The sequence below is a fragment of the Labrus mixtus genome, chromosome 20 (assembly GCF_963584025.1).
Source record: "Labrus mixtus chromosome 20, fLabMix1.1, whole genome shotgun sequence".
NCBI lineage: Eukaryota > Metazoa > Chordata > Actinopteri > Labriformes > Labridae > Labrus > Labrus mixtus.
Window position 1 is genome coordinate 7,150,726 of NC_083631.1, and position 16,382 is coordinate 7,167,107.

The 16,382-nt window shown below is 41.9% G+C and overlaps 2 protein-coding genes across 2 annotated transcripts; one reads left to right on the forward strand and one right to left on the reverse strand.

Annotated features, from left to right (window-relative positions):
• Nucleotides 1-5: 5 nt before the first annotated feature.
• Nucleotides 6-6,706, reverse strand: nup85 (nucleoporin 85). Its single transcript, XM_061065418.1, has 19 exons — nt 6,544-6,706; nt 5,797-5,893; nt 5,530-5,686; nt 5,324-5,394; nt 5,185-5,228; nt 4,571-4,640; nt 4,328-4,449; nt 3,994-4,128; nt 3,380-3,502; nt 3,166-3,297; nt 2,930-3,036; nt 2,746-2,829; nt 2,600-2,665; nt 2,215-2,366; nt 1,997-2,114; nt 1,740-1,840; nt 1,066-1,217; nt 791-892; nt 6-199 (listed from the first exon to the last, which is right to left on the reverse strand). Exons 1-19 carry the CDS (start codon nt 6,574-6,576, stop codon nt 101-103), a joined length of 1,965 nt encoding a protein of 654 aa, XP_060921401.1. The 5' UTR covers nt 6,577-6,706; the 3' UTR covers nt 6-100.
• Nucleotides 6,707-7,371: 665 nt separating this feature from the next.
• LOC132995472 (small ubiquitin-related modifier 2-like) lies at nt 7,372-15,839 on the forward strand. Its single transcript, XM_061065464.1, has 4 exons — nt 7,372-7,529; nt 8,669-8,800; nt 12,558-12,629; nt 15,071-15,839. The coding sequence occupies exons 1-4, from the start codon at nt 7,509-7,511 to the stop codon at nt 15,131-15,133; spliced, it is 288 nt and encodes a 95-aa protein (XP_060921447.1). The 5' UTR covers nt 7,372-7,508; the 3' UTR covers nt 15,134-15,839.
• The last annotated feature ends 543 nt before the right edge of the window (nt 15,840-16,382 follow it).

Here is a 16,382-nt window from a genome sequence, read left to right on the forward strand (position 1 = left end):
CAAAGTCAAATGAAAACAGTTTTATTATCAAAGAGCACGGTCGATTACATGAATTTTATGTACAGTACAAAAAAATGCAAAAAGAAGAGCTTTGTGTTCTTTAAGCTTCCACCGTTCCCTCTTTGACGATGGCCATCGACAGATTTCTGGCCAGGGCGAGTCTCAGGAGCTCCACTTTGGTCACCTCTATGTCTTCATCCTGCCATGAAGAATTCAAAGGAGAGATGTTGGGGACTGTAGAGCCGAGTGTCCAGTAAAGGCATGAGAGATTTTTAGTCCCTGAAATCACTTTACGAGGTACTAAAGTCTAGATCTGGGTATTCTCCACAACCTCACTATTCGATTAGACTTCAGATCTTTGGGTCACGATATCGATATAATATTACACATAGATGACAGGAATACCCAGATAACTAATCACAGTACCTTCTAATATTTGTTAAATAATTATGTGTGCATTATTTGTATTAGTTTAGGACAAACTGACTAAAAAAAAAAAAAAAATGTTATCATTAAAATATTCTTTAATAAACAAAGAATAAAACTTTAAGTACATTGTGTGGAAGTACTGCGGCACCCACAGTGCCCCTACTGGAGTGGGGTGTCATTACAACAGAAATAATCAATCTCAGGATTTCCCTGAATTGGGAAAATATATTTGATGTATATATTTTTAACCAGCCCTACTAAATTATATTTTTGTTGCCATGGTAACAAAACAGATATTGGGTTTTTGAACCAGAGTTTACGTTGTAGAGGATCAAGGTGACTTTGTGATAGGTCTGCGTACCTGCATGGGCCTGTCTGCGTCGACAGCGGCGGTGTTCAGCGAGGAGGTGAGCTCCTCCAAACAAAACATCAGCTCATAGGTTTGGTCTGCTGAGAAGATCACCTGAAACATAAAAAAAATCAACATTCCAGTTAAAACAGTCGAGCACCATCACAATACCAAACACTATCGCTAAAGATGTGTTGAATAATGCATCATCATGATCAGACATGTTTTATAATCCATTCACAGACAAACATCTCCTCAGTATACTGAACACTTGAACGATGACTAACCTCTTTCTGCTCCAGCAGCGGCAGCGCGTCAGTCAGCAGAGTCATCCAGAAGCTTCGGGGGGCGATCTTTGCCGTCATGAGGGAGAGGAGCAGCTTGGCCGCCTCGCTGAAGTGCTTTTCCCCGTACAGCTTGTGAAACTCGCGGTACTTTCCTAGAAGGGAAAAGAGAGAGAGAGCTCAGTTTCCACCCTGCGACACCGGCCCATGATCAAACCTTTACACAGAGACTCTAAAAGGAGTTAGGTTCATACTTTCTAAATAATGTCTCAAAGCATTTCAAAACAAACACACAAAGTATAAAACCAGTTTCTGTAAATGTAAGGTAAGCTGAGTGTGAAATCAGTTTTCTTTTTTCTTCAAGTAGAAAAACATGCAGTCACATGCTCTTGCATTAAGCAAAGCAGAACAAAACTGTATTTATATCTCAGTGTGCACACATCTGAGTCTCATGTGACGGCCTAATAGAGACTAAAAGGTCCGTCTTGACTGAATGTTCCCTTCACTTGATACGGGAATTCAATTTGTGAGAGCACAGCAGAGGCTGAGTCACAAGTTTAATAGAGCTTCTCATTAAGAGTGCATGACAAACCTCACAACACAGGAAAGTGTGTGTGTGTGTGTGTGTGTGTGTGTGTGTGTGTGTGTGTGTGTGTGTGTGTGTGTCTTCTTCATACCAAGGAAAGTGAGCCTGTCACTGAGCAGCATTGATGGACCCAGGTTGTCTATCAGGTCCAGATCTGAGAAGGTTCCTTTGGCGCAGTAATCCTGCAAGAACCTGACAAATACAAAACCACTTTTAAAGTTGACTTTACAAGTTGAGCAAAAAATAAATAAATTGTGATTCATTTAAGAGCTTAAAGAGACTTTAGTGCAAAGAGAGAATTTGCCATAGAACCCAAAAGCCCCTCAGAGGGTCTTTACAATAACTCACTTCTCTGAAATGAGGGTGGCAAAAGCAGCATCTTTGGCCCTGATGCTCCAAGAGAGAGCCGAGCCCAGTCTGTTGTTCCTCAGAGCGCGCATGGCCATGATCTTACAGATACTCCGCACTGAAGGAGGACAAAAGTTAAAAAAAAAGGTTTGCAGTCTCGTCTGTGTGTTTTATGCAAGACAGGTTTGGAACTTGAGGTGTGAGAAAGAAAGTGGTACCTTGTTCTGACATCTGCCTCTGCTCACAGATTCTGAGCACCTTCAGTGCTTTGCGCTCCGTTTCTAAGGGAACCCGCTCGATCTGCAGCTCCAGGTACACACGGCCAAACTCAGGGCAGTGGTCGAAGTAGTCCACGGCCAACTGCCACAGACTGTGCACAAACACACACACAAAAACAATATATAAGATCTGGCGTTTGTAGCATGTAACAAATCAAAACACCAATTTAAATGATGTATTACTGCAATACAGAAATCATCATCTAAATCTCGGAAATTCTATCGTACAAGACGCGAAAAGTTTGAATACCTCAGGTTAAAGAAAACCTTACAAATAAATACTAAAACATAATCATGTTTCATATTAAGCTGAAGATGACCAAACCTGTGATGAGTGAAGAGACCAGAAGCATATTCTAAGAGGAGAAACTCTCTCAAGTTGGAGCCAAAGCTGAAAACAAAGACACCAGAGATTAATGTTAAAGTTATCTTCTGATTAGAAATACAAAATCAGCCAAACCGAGTCCTTACTGCAGATTGTGGGACTGGAGGAGTTTGCAGTGATCCAATAGATCCGTCAAATGGGCCACAAACCACCAGTTGTTGAGAGCGATGCTGAGGAGACGCAGGGTGGAGACATAAGGAGGAGTTGCAGACTGTCGTCATAAACATGTAGCCTGTAGACACTCTATATGTTTTATTAAAAAGGTGCTACCTGCAGTCCTTGATGACCTGATGGATGTCGAACTCAAAGGCAGCCAGTAAGATGCTGTCCAGGGGCTCTGGGACGCTCCTCGTGTCCAGGAACATCGTCATGCATGACTGCAGTAAACACACAGACACACACAGACACACACAGACACACACACACACGATGAAGATGAATCAACAGGACTTTTGTAGCACTGAGTAGGAAGTGTGAGTGTTGCAGCTGCTTTTCTTGTAGTGTACCTGTGCATAGAAGTGTAGCTCGGTAGGTTTGACTGTGGGGTGACAGAAGAGCAGTCTGGTGACCAGGAAGTGATACCAGGTGCTCAGAAGTCCCTTGTGCTCCAGCAGAGTGTCTTCATCGCCCACTAGGATCTAAAACGAGGAGAACAGAATCAGGTAAGGTAAGAAGTAAACGGACGATGGTTACGGCTACCGAGGGCAAAGAGTCACCGACCTTGCAGATGAGCTCCAGGTGTTGGTTGCTGGCGAACGAGTTGTCCTGCAGGCAGCGGTCCACCTCCTCGTGCCAGTGTCTCCACTTCACATCAAACTCTGTGAGCGTCTGGGTGCCACCGGGCTGAAGGATTACAAACATGTCACTGATGCACGCCTCATTTCATTGGCAGTAGATTACTAGTAGACTGTAATGAATGATGTGAGAGAAGGACTATAAACCATATAGGTTTGTTTGTTTGTTTTGTCAAAATAGCGCCTTAAACTCTTCAATTAGACAACTTTCTTTTGAAGCTCTGGTACAGCAGACCTCCTTAAGATAGGAAGTCTCTTATTCTAGCAGCACTATTACACCAAGAGAATGTTTCAAATAAAAGTTGGTGTCAACACCATAAAATGCATAACGGTGCAGCACCCTTACAGCAGCGCAGTCATCTCTAGTTTTCTGAAACTACAGAATGAACTGTTAAAAAGCTGCATAAAGCTGCACCAAAAAGCCAAGTACTTTTTATGTCCCTTTCCTCTTTTCAAATAAAAACAAATCCATTAAGAAGATACAATCATCAACATACCTGAAGCTACAAAATGAGATAAACCATTAAAAGATGATCTTACGTTGTAGAACGGCATCTTGCTGAGCAGAGTGTCCATCAGCTTGAACATTTTCCTGGCTGCAGGGTGCAGGGTGGCCTGCTTCTCCAGCATCTGCCTGGCCTCCTCCAACCTGCCCTGCAGCACATAACTCACCACCTGCACAGAGTACGCACCAAACATTTCAGAACTGACATTTCACGATGTGCTCGATGTCAGACAAGAACATGTAGAGCTAAATGCAGAAGAGTGTTTGTTGAGGCTTTGTAACAGAAAACAAACTTCTGCTTAAAGTCGGGGCTAGATGTGCTGTAGCTTGTGTGTGCCCAGTGTGTGTGTGTGTGTGTGCAGAACATACCACATCCCAGTAGTCGCGGTGTTCAGCAGGGCTCTCACTTTGCAGCACTTCTCTGGCCTTTTCATCTACATCCGCCTTGTGTAACCTTACCCAGTCCAGGAGGTGGAGCAACAGGGACCCCGCTGAGGGCACAGACACACACACACACAGACACTTACAATGCTGACTTGTTGGTTCGGGTTCTTACCAAATATCAAGTCAAGTTATTAAATGTGAGATAGATTAACTACAAGTAACTCTAACCTGGCGCAGCATCGATGAACAGCACTTCACACAGATTCCAGATCAGTTCTATGGCCAACAGAATCGACACCTGTCGCATCAGAACAGAAGCAAAGTTTAGAACTATAGCAATAAAAAACTGATATCCTCTGAAGTAGTCCATTAATATGAAGCATCATGAACCAGTCCATTAAAATGTTCACATTTAGAGGTGCAGCGAGGAAAGACTTTGCACTGAAGAAAGTGACAGAGAGACCGAAACATCTGCATCCATAATGTTTCCGTCTGTTCATCCTTCCTATGATTCAATAAGAATTTACTCAAACAAGACTCCTTTTGTTCTTTATGTGTAAAGTCCCTGTTTGCTGCATCTGTACGTTTGTTTTTGACTAATGCACCATGTAAGAAGATTTACTTATGACTGCGTTTTAAAGCTCAATGCCTGTGAACTTTTAAAATGTTCTAATTCTACGTAACTCTAAAACACAACATATTCAACTTAAATAGATATAAACACTCAACTGTTTCTTATTGTTCTTATATAACATACACGCAGACGGCCTCCTTTGTGAGTCTACGTTTCCTGTACAGTTGTGACGTTGTGGCAGAGATGCACATACAGTAGAAGGACGTACCTGATTTCCATATTGTGTCGCCACATCTGCAACTTTTGTAGAAACTGCGGGGGGGGGGGGGGGATCAGGTCAATTTGATTATCCCTCAGTAATGAAATGATGATTCAAAATCAAATTATAATGAAAAAAAAATTCTTACCAGCAGCTTGTTGAAGCTCCTCCATGCAGGCTCGTATCACAGATCGATAGTTTTTACTGATGCTGACAAATCTAAAGAGCAAGACAGAGACAATGTACTGATATGAGATCATTTATGTGAGTGTTTTATTTCCTTTTGTAGCATCTCTGAAAACTTTTACAGTGGCATGCAAAGGAGCAGAGATCTTATCCATCAGGCGGTCTTACTGAGGTTTTTTGTTCTTGCTGGGGAGGTCCTCTCTTATTGTCTGCAGGCCGACAAAGATGTGATGTGACTCATTGAAGAGTTTGCGTAGAATGGGGGAGTAAATGTCCTCGTCTTTCCTGACCTCGTGGATGTATAAGCTGCCTGATCCTGTAACTCCTGATGATAGAGGGGAGAAAAGCAGATCAAATGATTACAATAAGGAAGAGAGTGAAAATGCAGAGGCTTGTTTGGATATCTGTGCAACAGAACGCATGAGCTGCACATACCTGAGGAAGTACGGGAGTACAGGGTCTCGTAGGTAAGGATATCACCAGGACCCCATGCAAATCCCAAATGCTTCCCATCACTGGCAGCAGGGATGTTCTGCATCAAAAGACGAGGAACCAGGTCATTACACGGACATTATCCATTTCTTATTTTTTACTCAATGTCATATTTCTTTATTTCTTCAGGATCTGATTTTTAAACATTTTTCATATTTATCTCCTCTTTGATTTTCAATGATTTGTTTGAGTGACTTTGTAAAAGTCCCGTTGTCTTGAAGCTTTTGATGTCTTGTTGTGAAGTAAACTTTGAATGACCTTGTTGCTGAAATCTTCTACATAAACACACCTGACTTGCTCAATAACGCTAATCCAGTGAAACTAAATAAAATGCAACACTGACAAAACTAAAGGCTACAATAAAAGAAAACACTAATTCATAAAAAGTTAGACAATATGACAAACACTAGGGGATCATCCAAACAAATAAAATAGAATAAAACAACATGAAGTTACATTTCTCTTGAATAAATCAGTAAATATAGTTTAATATATTCACGTTACCTGGTGTGTTTTTACTGCTTAGACAGTTGTGACATGTTTAGAGACACATTCACTTTATTAATCTTCACTGTATTTATTTATGATTATTTCTATACTTTATGTTTCTGCTCTGTAGTTAGCCTGTTAGCAATGATTAGCTTTAAGTTGGAGAAAACACGTGAAAGCTTCACTTCAGAGGTCACTTACGGTGATAGCCGGCTCGACGTCCACCTCCTCCATCGGGGATAATTATGTTAAATACGATTAAATTATGAATTGATTGACTGTGCGGCTGGAAACGCTTCACGCCATGAACTACAGGTGCGATGCTGCTGCTGCTGCTTACGCGCCTCACTCATTCAAGCCCTTTTCGACGCAGGCGCGATGACGTCATGGAAAGGCTGCCCTTCTTCTTGCCTGTTTTTCCATCTTGCTGTGTTTCGGCTCATAGACTGTAAATAACAACTCACAGTCGGGTGTTGTTGTTTTTAACAGGAAACACAGACTATAAAAACAGATTATACATCACATAACACAGGTCGTATGACTGTAAAACCCTCGAGGGGGTTCACATAAATTAAGAATATTTTCTGTTATAAGTTTACAAACAAAGATTTTTTAACATATTTGACTGATTTAAGTCAAATAGCAATGCTTTTAATAATAATACGCACTGTTGTTAGATGTGCATGTTTCTATCTTTTTATGTTTCATGTGGTTCTTCTTCTGACAGAAAAACAAGATGGCCGCTGGAATATAAAGGGTTAAAAAAGAGAAACTGAAAAGCTGTTAATACTAACTGTCCTGTGGTGTTGTGAACAGTATGATGAGGAGGAGTGTATCGTACAATGTGTATTTAATCAAACAGAGTGATGAAGTAGAAGCTGTTGTTGAGTTAAACATTTATAAACATGACAACAAAAGGGAGGACGTCTGAGTGCGCGTTCATGTGCTTCTTGCTGCCTCTGTCACGCGCATTGAGACTCTCCCGCCCATGCCCAGACCGCGCTTTCATCCACGTGACCGCCTGCATCCATTCAAATCAAAATACTGTGGACGCGCATCGGCTCGTGGACGCGCACGTTCGGTTCGCATAATTTAATCGGGAACGAGTACGTGCGCGCACACGTGTTCTTTGTGTGGCAGCGTAGAGAAGCGCCAAAAGAGTGACCATGGCAGATGAAAAACCAAAGGTGAGTGTTTTTCTACATTGTGTCAATTAACCAAATTATTTAACTGGTTTTGTAAGACAGTGACTCACGTAAAAACGGAGAATTCCTGCGATTTGTCTCACCTTTTTTAAAGTTGAGAGCTAAATTTTAACTACCAGCTATACCTACTCTGATAGACCGGAAGGTTTGTGAACGCGCATCCATAGGCGCGCAGGTCGCTTTCTGCTTGATCACACTCAGCTGGAGCCATCCTGAGTGCATGCTTCAGCTTATCAGTGTCAGGGGGATGGATGGATTCAACTGTGAAAACATCATGTGTGTTTACATTCCTGCAAGTGGGAGAAAGTTTGTGCACTCAGCAGTCATCATTTGTTTATGCCACTACCAATGCTGAGTTTATCTCAGTGTATCTGTGCTTACAGCAGGCAGTGCCCAACTTTAGAGACACAGAAATGTAACGTAAATGAAGTGAAATGGATTTTAAACATCTATGATGAGAACCAACATGTAGCCTACCTAAACTGGTGATTGGAGGTACAGGTCTGAAAGTATGACACATTATCAGCTCAGCAGTACAAACCTGCTCTTCATTTTCACATCTGGATTGTATTAGTCAAATTTTGCAATGTTTTGACCTTCCCATGTAATTAATAAACCCTTACGATTTGTTTAAAACCCAAGCGGCATCCTCCAGAGTTAAAAAATGAAGTGCAAAAACTGCAGCTCCTCGAGTGTCCACTTGAAGCTGGCTCCAAAAGCCTGGAGGTTTCATCCAGAGCCATGTTAAAATCCCCATGTTGACAGCAAAACTAACTTGTATTCAGCATGTTAAAAAAAACATTGTTGGAAAGGATAGTTAGTCTTAACTGGCACGCACTGTTTGAGGGTGATTTTGTTTTATTGCTCATCTGTTTTTTTTATTTTATCAGGGATACGAGAGTTATGCATAATTAAGAGCGGGACTGATCTAACTACAAGCAGGGGGCGTTGTAGCTGTTTGTCAGGAGGCTTAAGGCCCCCCTCAGCTCCAACGCTTTGCCTGTTGTAAGACCATAAAGAGACGTACAAAGTATTGTGGAGTCGTTCACTCACTTTGAGGTCAGCTCTGTTTTCCTCTCTGCCTACGTTAACTGTCGCTCTTCTCTGACTTTATCTTGCAGGAGGGAGTCAAGACAGAAAACAACGAACACATAAACCTGAAGGTGGCGGGTCAGGATGGATCAGTTGTGCAGTTTAAGATCAAAAGACACACTCCGCTCATCAAGCTCATGAAAGCCTACTGCGAGAGACAGGTGGGTGGAGCTTAATATCTGCGTAGATTAGGAGCAGAGGTCCCATAAACTTCAGGGTTTGTTTATTACAGGGTGTATACTAATGTAATGTATCAAAAACTGAAAGGACTTGTTAAGAAGGGAACGATTCAAAGTAGGATAGCTTTGATTTTTTAAATGTTAGCAGGCCACAGGGATGCTCCCCGGCCACTAATTTAAAAGTCGATTAAACGCATATTTCAAATCAGACTAGTTGACTAGTCTAACATTAAGAAGACACTTGTGTATTAAAGACAGGATCACAGCATCTACGGGTAAATTATGACAAATTGGTTTGAAGTAACACAGACACAACACAGCCAGTCTGCGGTCCTCGTTGTACTGAACGTGGTTACATATCTCTCCAGTCGATATACCAGTTTAGCCGGACACCGCCTACATGCAACTTTATCTTCATTTTCTAAGATCAAATAATTGCTAAACCGGTCGGAGCTGCAAGATGCCAGCTGTCTACTGTGCTGGTTTACATCCAGGTAGTAGAGAAGAACGGTAGTTAGCCAGTAACCGGAGCTACAGCCCCAGCTGGTGGCCATTGGCTGCATTACACCTTAGAGTCAACATTTAACTGTCATTACGGGCATGACTAATAATAAGTATTATTAATTAGTTTAACCGGTTACTAGTAATGCTGGTGCCGACTAGAGAGGGTGTAGACTTTAGTCAACTGAAGGCGTAGCTCCCTACTTAGTACATCTGCAAATTTAAATCTATCTCTGTCTATTTTAGTGAAGTGTTCAGTGTGCAAATATCTGCAGATGTTCTCTGTGACACAGCACATCTGCATGATCCTTTGTCCTCTAGATGCATCAAACTAGTCAGAGGTCTTGAAGAACTACAGGCCTTATTCAACTGGACTTCTAGTTCCTGCCTCTTCTTCATCGCAAACTATCTAAAAGACAGGAAACAGGAAAAAATAAAAACATCCCGTGGGATTTGAGCGCAGATGAATTACTAGTCAAGGAATCGTTCGACAGAGTTTTGGCAGACGGAGATGTTCAGCCTTGTTTCTTTCAGGCCGAGTCAACAGATGCAGGGAGGCCGTGAAGCGAGGCTGAGCTGCAGAAGCTCATGCACAATGCATTATGGTACATGTAGGCTCTGCTTGCTTTCTCAGCCTGTGATGCACCCACTGAGGAATGCATCGCTTCAATTGAATACATTTTCTTCTATCACTGATTTGACATCCACACAGACGTTGTTGAAATCCCCTTTCAGGCATCAGCACGATACCTGAACCTGCACACCTACCTGAATATAAGTCAACCATTGTGAACATCATTACTTGCAGCAGAGCTTTTCCTGCTGGAACATGTCGAAATGTTAGCCACTGAAAACTCCTCTCAATGAGGAATATTTCTTCTCTAGCCGAGCAGACAGAGGCCTGAATATTTTCTTAATACTAAAACAGTAGTCCTCATTCAACGATGCAGAGCAATGTGTAGATGTGTTTGTGTGAAGTTGTGCTGCACACACATCCAAATAACTATTATTACTTGATGCTTTCAGGCAACAGTTTTGAAGTATGCACATGTTTATTCTCGTTGGAAGACAAATAGGCTGTGATGAGAGTCATTTTCAGCCCTTTGCACTCGTGAAACAGGCACTTAGTAGCTGGTAATTTGAGATTTAGTTTTACAGGGTTCTAAATAATGCAATGTTATGGCTGGGAAATGTAAAAGTCCTTGTCCTCTGAGGATATGTGGTACAAAAGTGAATTTTTATGTGACATTAAGAGACGGCCGATTGCAGAAAGCCAAAAGTTTCAACCATGAAATAAAAGTCAGATGACACTCATTAAAGAATAATTCCTCACGGTCACATTTTCAATCATTAACTCCCCTGAGAGAGTTACAGTTCACTGTTTACTGGCTGTGATCCAGCTCGGTGCTATCTCTCTGATGTCTTGGCTCCGGTGCGTTTAGAGTCTGGATGTAAATCTCCCCTCAGCTGCAGAAGCTTACATCTCTCTCGTCACCCAAAAACCAAACCTCCTTATCTTCCTCATCTGTGATTCCACGTGTTAATTACAGAGCATATCTCGTCTTTTCCATCAGCAGTTACAAGCGAAATCACGTCTGAAGTCGTCCTTCGTCCGGCCGACCGTCTATAACGGGATGCAGGAATGCTGACGTATTCTTTTAACGTATTCATATGAGTTTACATTGGGAGTGCCAGTTGTGTTCTTAAAGCTGAACTGTTAAAACAAATCCTGAGGCGTGACAACAACGTCCACATCCACGAGTGTCTGTGTCTACTGTGAACACAAAAGAGAGGACAAGTGGAAAGAAAGGCAACCTCTGACATTCCTCTGGATCTGAAAGTCAAATGAGCTTTCAACTCTCTGGAAGAAAGGAAAGGAGAGCAGAGCAGGTCAAATCAGAGATGTTCTTCATGCAGCTCATTTTAAAAAACTACAGCACGAGGCAGATGTTTTTCATTATTCCTTTATTCCTGTTTCACTGCAGCGACGGTACACCCTTCACAAACCAGAATCAGAACACAAACTACACTACAAAAACAGCTATACCGCATCATGTATCTCCAAAGCAACACATCAATACCATAATAACACATCGATACACTACATTAGACAAATGTCATGTGTTTATGTGTGATGAGGACATGATTGAGTTGATTTGAGCCATGATTCTACAATTCACTTAGCAGACGCTTTTATCCAGAGCAACATACATCAGAGAGCAAGTACAACACAAGCAAGGATCTAGAAAAAAGGGAACAATGTCAGTAAGAGCAAACGATCAGCTTTGAGTCTGATTGGACACACAGGTGCTGACAGGAAGTGACCAGAGGCAAAGCACAACATTGACAGCAGTTCTTGAGAGCTCTAATCAGTATAGAAACCATCTAATAAGTCGTCGTTATCAAACAAAAACCATCATCATTACCATCATCATCATCAATAATATGGAGACCATCATCATTAAGTTAGTAGGTATTCAGGAAAGAGCTGGGTCTTTTTTTTTTTTGATTTGATCTCAGAATTAAATTCAGCAAAGCTACAGCACTCTCTGATTTTACTCGGTTTGACGTGTAGCTCTAATAGAGATGGCTGATTTGCCAAACTCAGACATCTATAGTCATTAATCTCCAGTTTCCAACCCAAGTCCCTGCAGACTGAGATGCTGCCTCCCCCAGTAGTAATAATAATGTAGTCTAGCATGAGGGGGGGTGGTGTTCATGTTGAAGACACGATAAATCAATGTGCAATGAAACCAGCAGTAAAGACATGACACAACAAATAAAAAAGAACACAATTATAGTTCAGTAATAAGTCATTGACTTCGAGTGCAGCAGTAAAAAAAAAGTGCATTAGAGGAAGAAAATGTGATTTAAGAGTATTTGTGTGTGTTCCTGTCACACTCGTTTAATTACATGGTTGTGTTTTTTTCCTTCTGTTACACAAAGTATAACTCTTATTTATTGTTCTTCTGACGGACACTGAAGGGCTTTGTTACATCGGGCGCCCCATGTACAGAGGCTAGAGGCCGTGGGTTCAAATCTGACCTCGGGTCTTTGCTGCATGTCCTTCCCCCCCCTCTCTCTACTCCAATCATTTCCTGTCTCTCTTCAGCTGTCCTATCCAATAAAGGCAAAACGGTCCAAAAGATAAATAACTAAAAAGAGGCTGAGTGTGGTAACAAATGAGTTCTGTATGGTTTGATTGACATCAAAGGTTTTTATGTGTTTGTCTCTACAGGGACTTCAAATGAGACAAATCAGGTTCAGATTCGATGGACAGCCCATAAACGAGACAGACACGCCATCACAGGTAAGTCTGAAGGTTTGAAACGTTGGCTTCAGCTCCCAAATCAGACCAAGAAGCTTTTATTTGAAGAAAATGTACAAAAAGAAATTCAGTTATAAAATATAAACGAAAGGAATAGAGTGTGTGCCTGGGGATTTATAGCGGCCTCAAACATGTTTTACATGTTCCTAAATGCATCAGGACATGTTCTGATATAGTTTAGCTTACTGTATATTTATTAAACGTAAGGATTTCATGTTTTTTTTTTGTATGCACCTTCATGGACTGCTCTCAAATTCTCTCATTGGTCAGAATAGCACAGAACTGGACTCTCATTGGATAGAACCTGAGAGACAGGCTCTCTAGTTGATGGCAGGTCTTTTCTTAATACAATTTGACACACATGATGAAGGATGAAGTGATGAACACAGAACTAAAAATCTCCCCACCACGTCCACGTCTTATGTGCAATAGTAGGGCATAAACGTCGTCACAGACTAAACAATCCAACAGTTAAATATAGAGGAGATCGACCCACAGTCAGCAGTGAAGGTAGGAGAGTCCGTGAGCTCATTTACAAGTCCCTGTTCTAATCTGGCAGATCTATTATCCTCACTTTCACCATTAATGATGTCACTTTGGGACACCTTTTGAGCAGCGTTGTGAGATGTGTAGCTCCTTATCTATCTGACACTGGCGTCAGTAATATCCCACATTTCAGCCTCTGCCTGAAACGCTTCATTTCAGCTGCTGTCTCTTTAAGGCCGATCTCCTTTAAGGTAGATCTCCTTTAAAATTCTGCCACACATTTATAAAGTTTGGGGCCCACTGGGACTAAAATATGAAAAAGAGTCTTAACATGCAGAAAAACAACAACAAAAGCATGTAGAGCAGAATTACCCACTGATTACCATTTAAAAGAGACCATTCATTTATTAAAAGCATCTTTAATCCTGCCCCTGGGACTCCCGTCGTTCCAAAACCCTCAAAGACTGCAGAGCTGAGCCCAGAAAAGTGTCCCCGATGTCAGTCGATGCTGCGGCTAATTGCCCCTTCTGAGGCACGCTCTGACCAACGAAACTGTCCAACAGTGAAACTAAACTTTAAATGTAAAAGAAACTTACTGGGGACAACGGGAAGAGGAACCTTAAAGCCAAAGTGGATGATCTGGTCTAAAAAGTGATGAACTGGCAGAATATCTACGGTCAAGATAGAGAGTAGTTAAAGATCCAAACCAATTTCAGACACAGTAACACCAAACTGGAAACCAGAAGAAGAAAGAAACGAAGGATCGTGGCAATCGAATTAAGAAAGTTTTTGCACATTCCATTTTTTTCTCAATGAAGGAGGCGGGTCATATTTTGCACAACCTGAAGGATTATGAATGACTTACACACATGTACACACAAATGACCATATATATATATACGGACAGCACTCAAAAGTACACAAAAGTGAAGCCAGAACACCCCTGTGGCAGGCGCTGACTTATTACACTGGATAAGTAATTTGGGGCCAAGTCATGCACAGATTGAAGCAGGCTGGTTGGACTGACGCCATGTCCTTTTTGCTAACGAAGCTAACATTAAACTAACTGATGAAACATGGAAGATCCCGCAGCAGATCGGACTCTTTGAAGCAGACACTCACAGTTATGGAAAGTTCAATGACTCGTGTGTTTGTTAGTGTTCGTTATGTTCCTCTCACCTCGACTCGCTCGTCTGGTTTAAACGCTGCGAGGAGTCTCATTTGTCAACAGAGCTGTGGGTCATGGTGCTCTCGTCTTGCATCAAACAACAAATAACAAATAAACAGGAGATGAGCGGGAACAAACAAACAAAAAAGAAAAACTCTCCATGTATATGTGCAAAGCAGGTCAAACGTTAAGTTACTACTTTGACTTTATCTCCATAAGGACACGGTAGTGATGTAGTCATGAAAACACTAACCAAGATGGAGAGATACCCGAGACCAGAGTGGTCCGAGACCGAGACATTTAGGGATCCAGACCGAGTTAAGAACAAGACCATAAATATCCCTGAAAAATCATCATCAAGTGTGTAGCGGGCGTGTCACTCACTTAGACCTTAACACCGGGAAGGTTGTGGCTGTAATTGGGGGGGGGGATCAAATTATGAATACATTAAAAATATTTGTTCTTTTAGAAAGAGGCATTTTCCTTCTAATCACAGTGATGACGTGGAAAAACAGCCCATCAGCGGTGGTCTTAACCGGTCTTGATTTAAAATAAGGAGTCGACCAACAGTAGTCCAAGACCGAGAAAAAGTTATTTTGATTCTGAGACGAGATCCTGACCTTCAAAAACTAAGACCGATTTCAAGTACAACACGAGGACACGGATAAAAAAATCATGAATATCAGTTATTGACATACCCGTTACAGGTCATCTGAACCCACTTGTAATCTGCACCATGTAAACTAAAGTGTTTCTTTATTCTTCACAGTTGGAAATGGAAGATGAAGACACAATTGATGTGTTTCAGCAACAGACGGGAGGCCTGATTTAATCGACCTCGTGCATCACACTTCACAGCAAACCTTCCCCCGTCAGTCACTCAGCAGCTGCGTCCGTTGCAACTCGCCCTGATGTCTCAACAGAACTTCATGTAGAAGAAGTTTTCACTTCTCTGCTACACACAACTGCTGTATATTATCTTCATCCTTGCCCTTGATCCTTTTCTGTTTTTTTGTACATAAACAACATCCATACCCCCCCCCCCCCCCCCCCTCCCCCCGCATACATTCAGGTTTTGTGTTTTTATGCTGAATGAATTGTGTTGAATTTTAATGACTTAGCTTTCCCCGATTTGTAGAGCTTTTTCTACGGTTGTAGACAGAAAGGAGGACGACTGTCGGAGGGAGAATTAATAAAACTGACATCACTGATCAAATGTCATTGGGCTACGCTCGTTCAATGTCCAGCAAATCTATTCTTAAAGTGTACTATTTTGGGACTGGCCATCACTTTTGTGAGCGCTATACCCAGTTAGGGAATGGGTCTAGATTGTCATTTGTCTGTCAAAGTTATTTGATTTTATACATTTTTATATAGTAATGGATGTGTAGGGAAATGTTTTGAATAATCTTTTGACGAGGCAGAGCTTCAAAATTTTTTGGGAAGCCGAGATGTCGAGATGTTCCAGTCAAATAAACATCTGTATTATCTATTGAGATGCCTGTTAAAAATAAAGCTATTGTCTTTTTCCAAACTTCCACTCGTTTTGTCTGGCTTTCTAATGTGACAGTGTATGACCTTTTTTCTGCACTTCTGTTTGTTGATTTATAACAAGATTCCAGATATCAGCCTCATTTTGATTAAATCTTTAGATCAGGGGTTCCCAACTGTTTGTCCTTGGAGCCCCCCTCACAATATGCCTACACACTTGTTCTTACCAAAAGACCTTCATATAAATTTCCAAGTAATGTTTTAACCATCGAAGGCAAAGCTCTCGATTTACCGGTCGATCTTCGCTCCGTCCCTCACCTGTGGTCATGAGCTGTGGGTAGTGACTGAAAGAATGTGATCGTGGATACAAGCGGCCGAAAGGAGTTTCCTCTGGAGGGTGGCTGGGCTCAGAGTGAGGAGCTCGGACATTCAGGGGCAGGTCGGAGTAGAGCCGCTGCTCCTTCACATCGAAAGGAGTCAGCTGAGGTGGTACAGGCATCTGATAAGGATGCCCCCTGGTGGACGCCTCCCTTTGGAGGTTTTCCGGGCACGCCCAAGTGGGAGGTGACCCCGGACCAGATCCAGAGTTC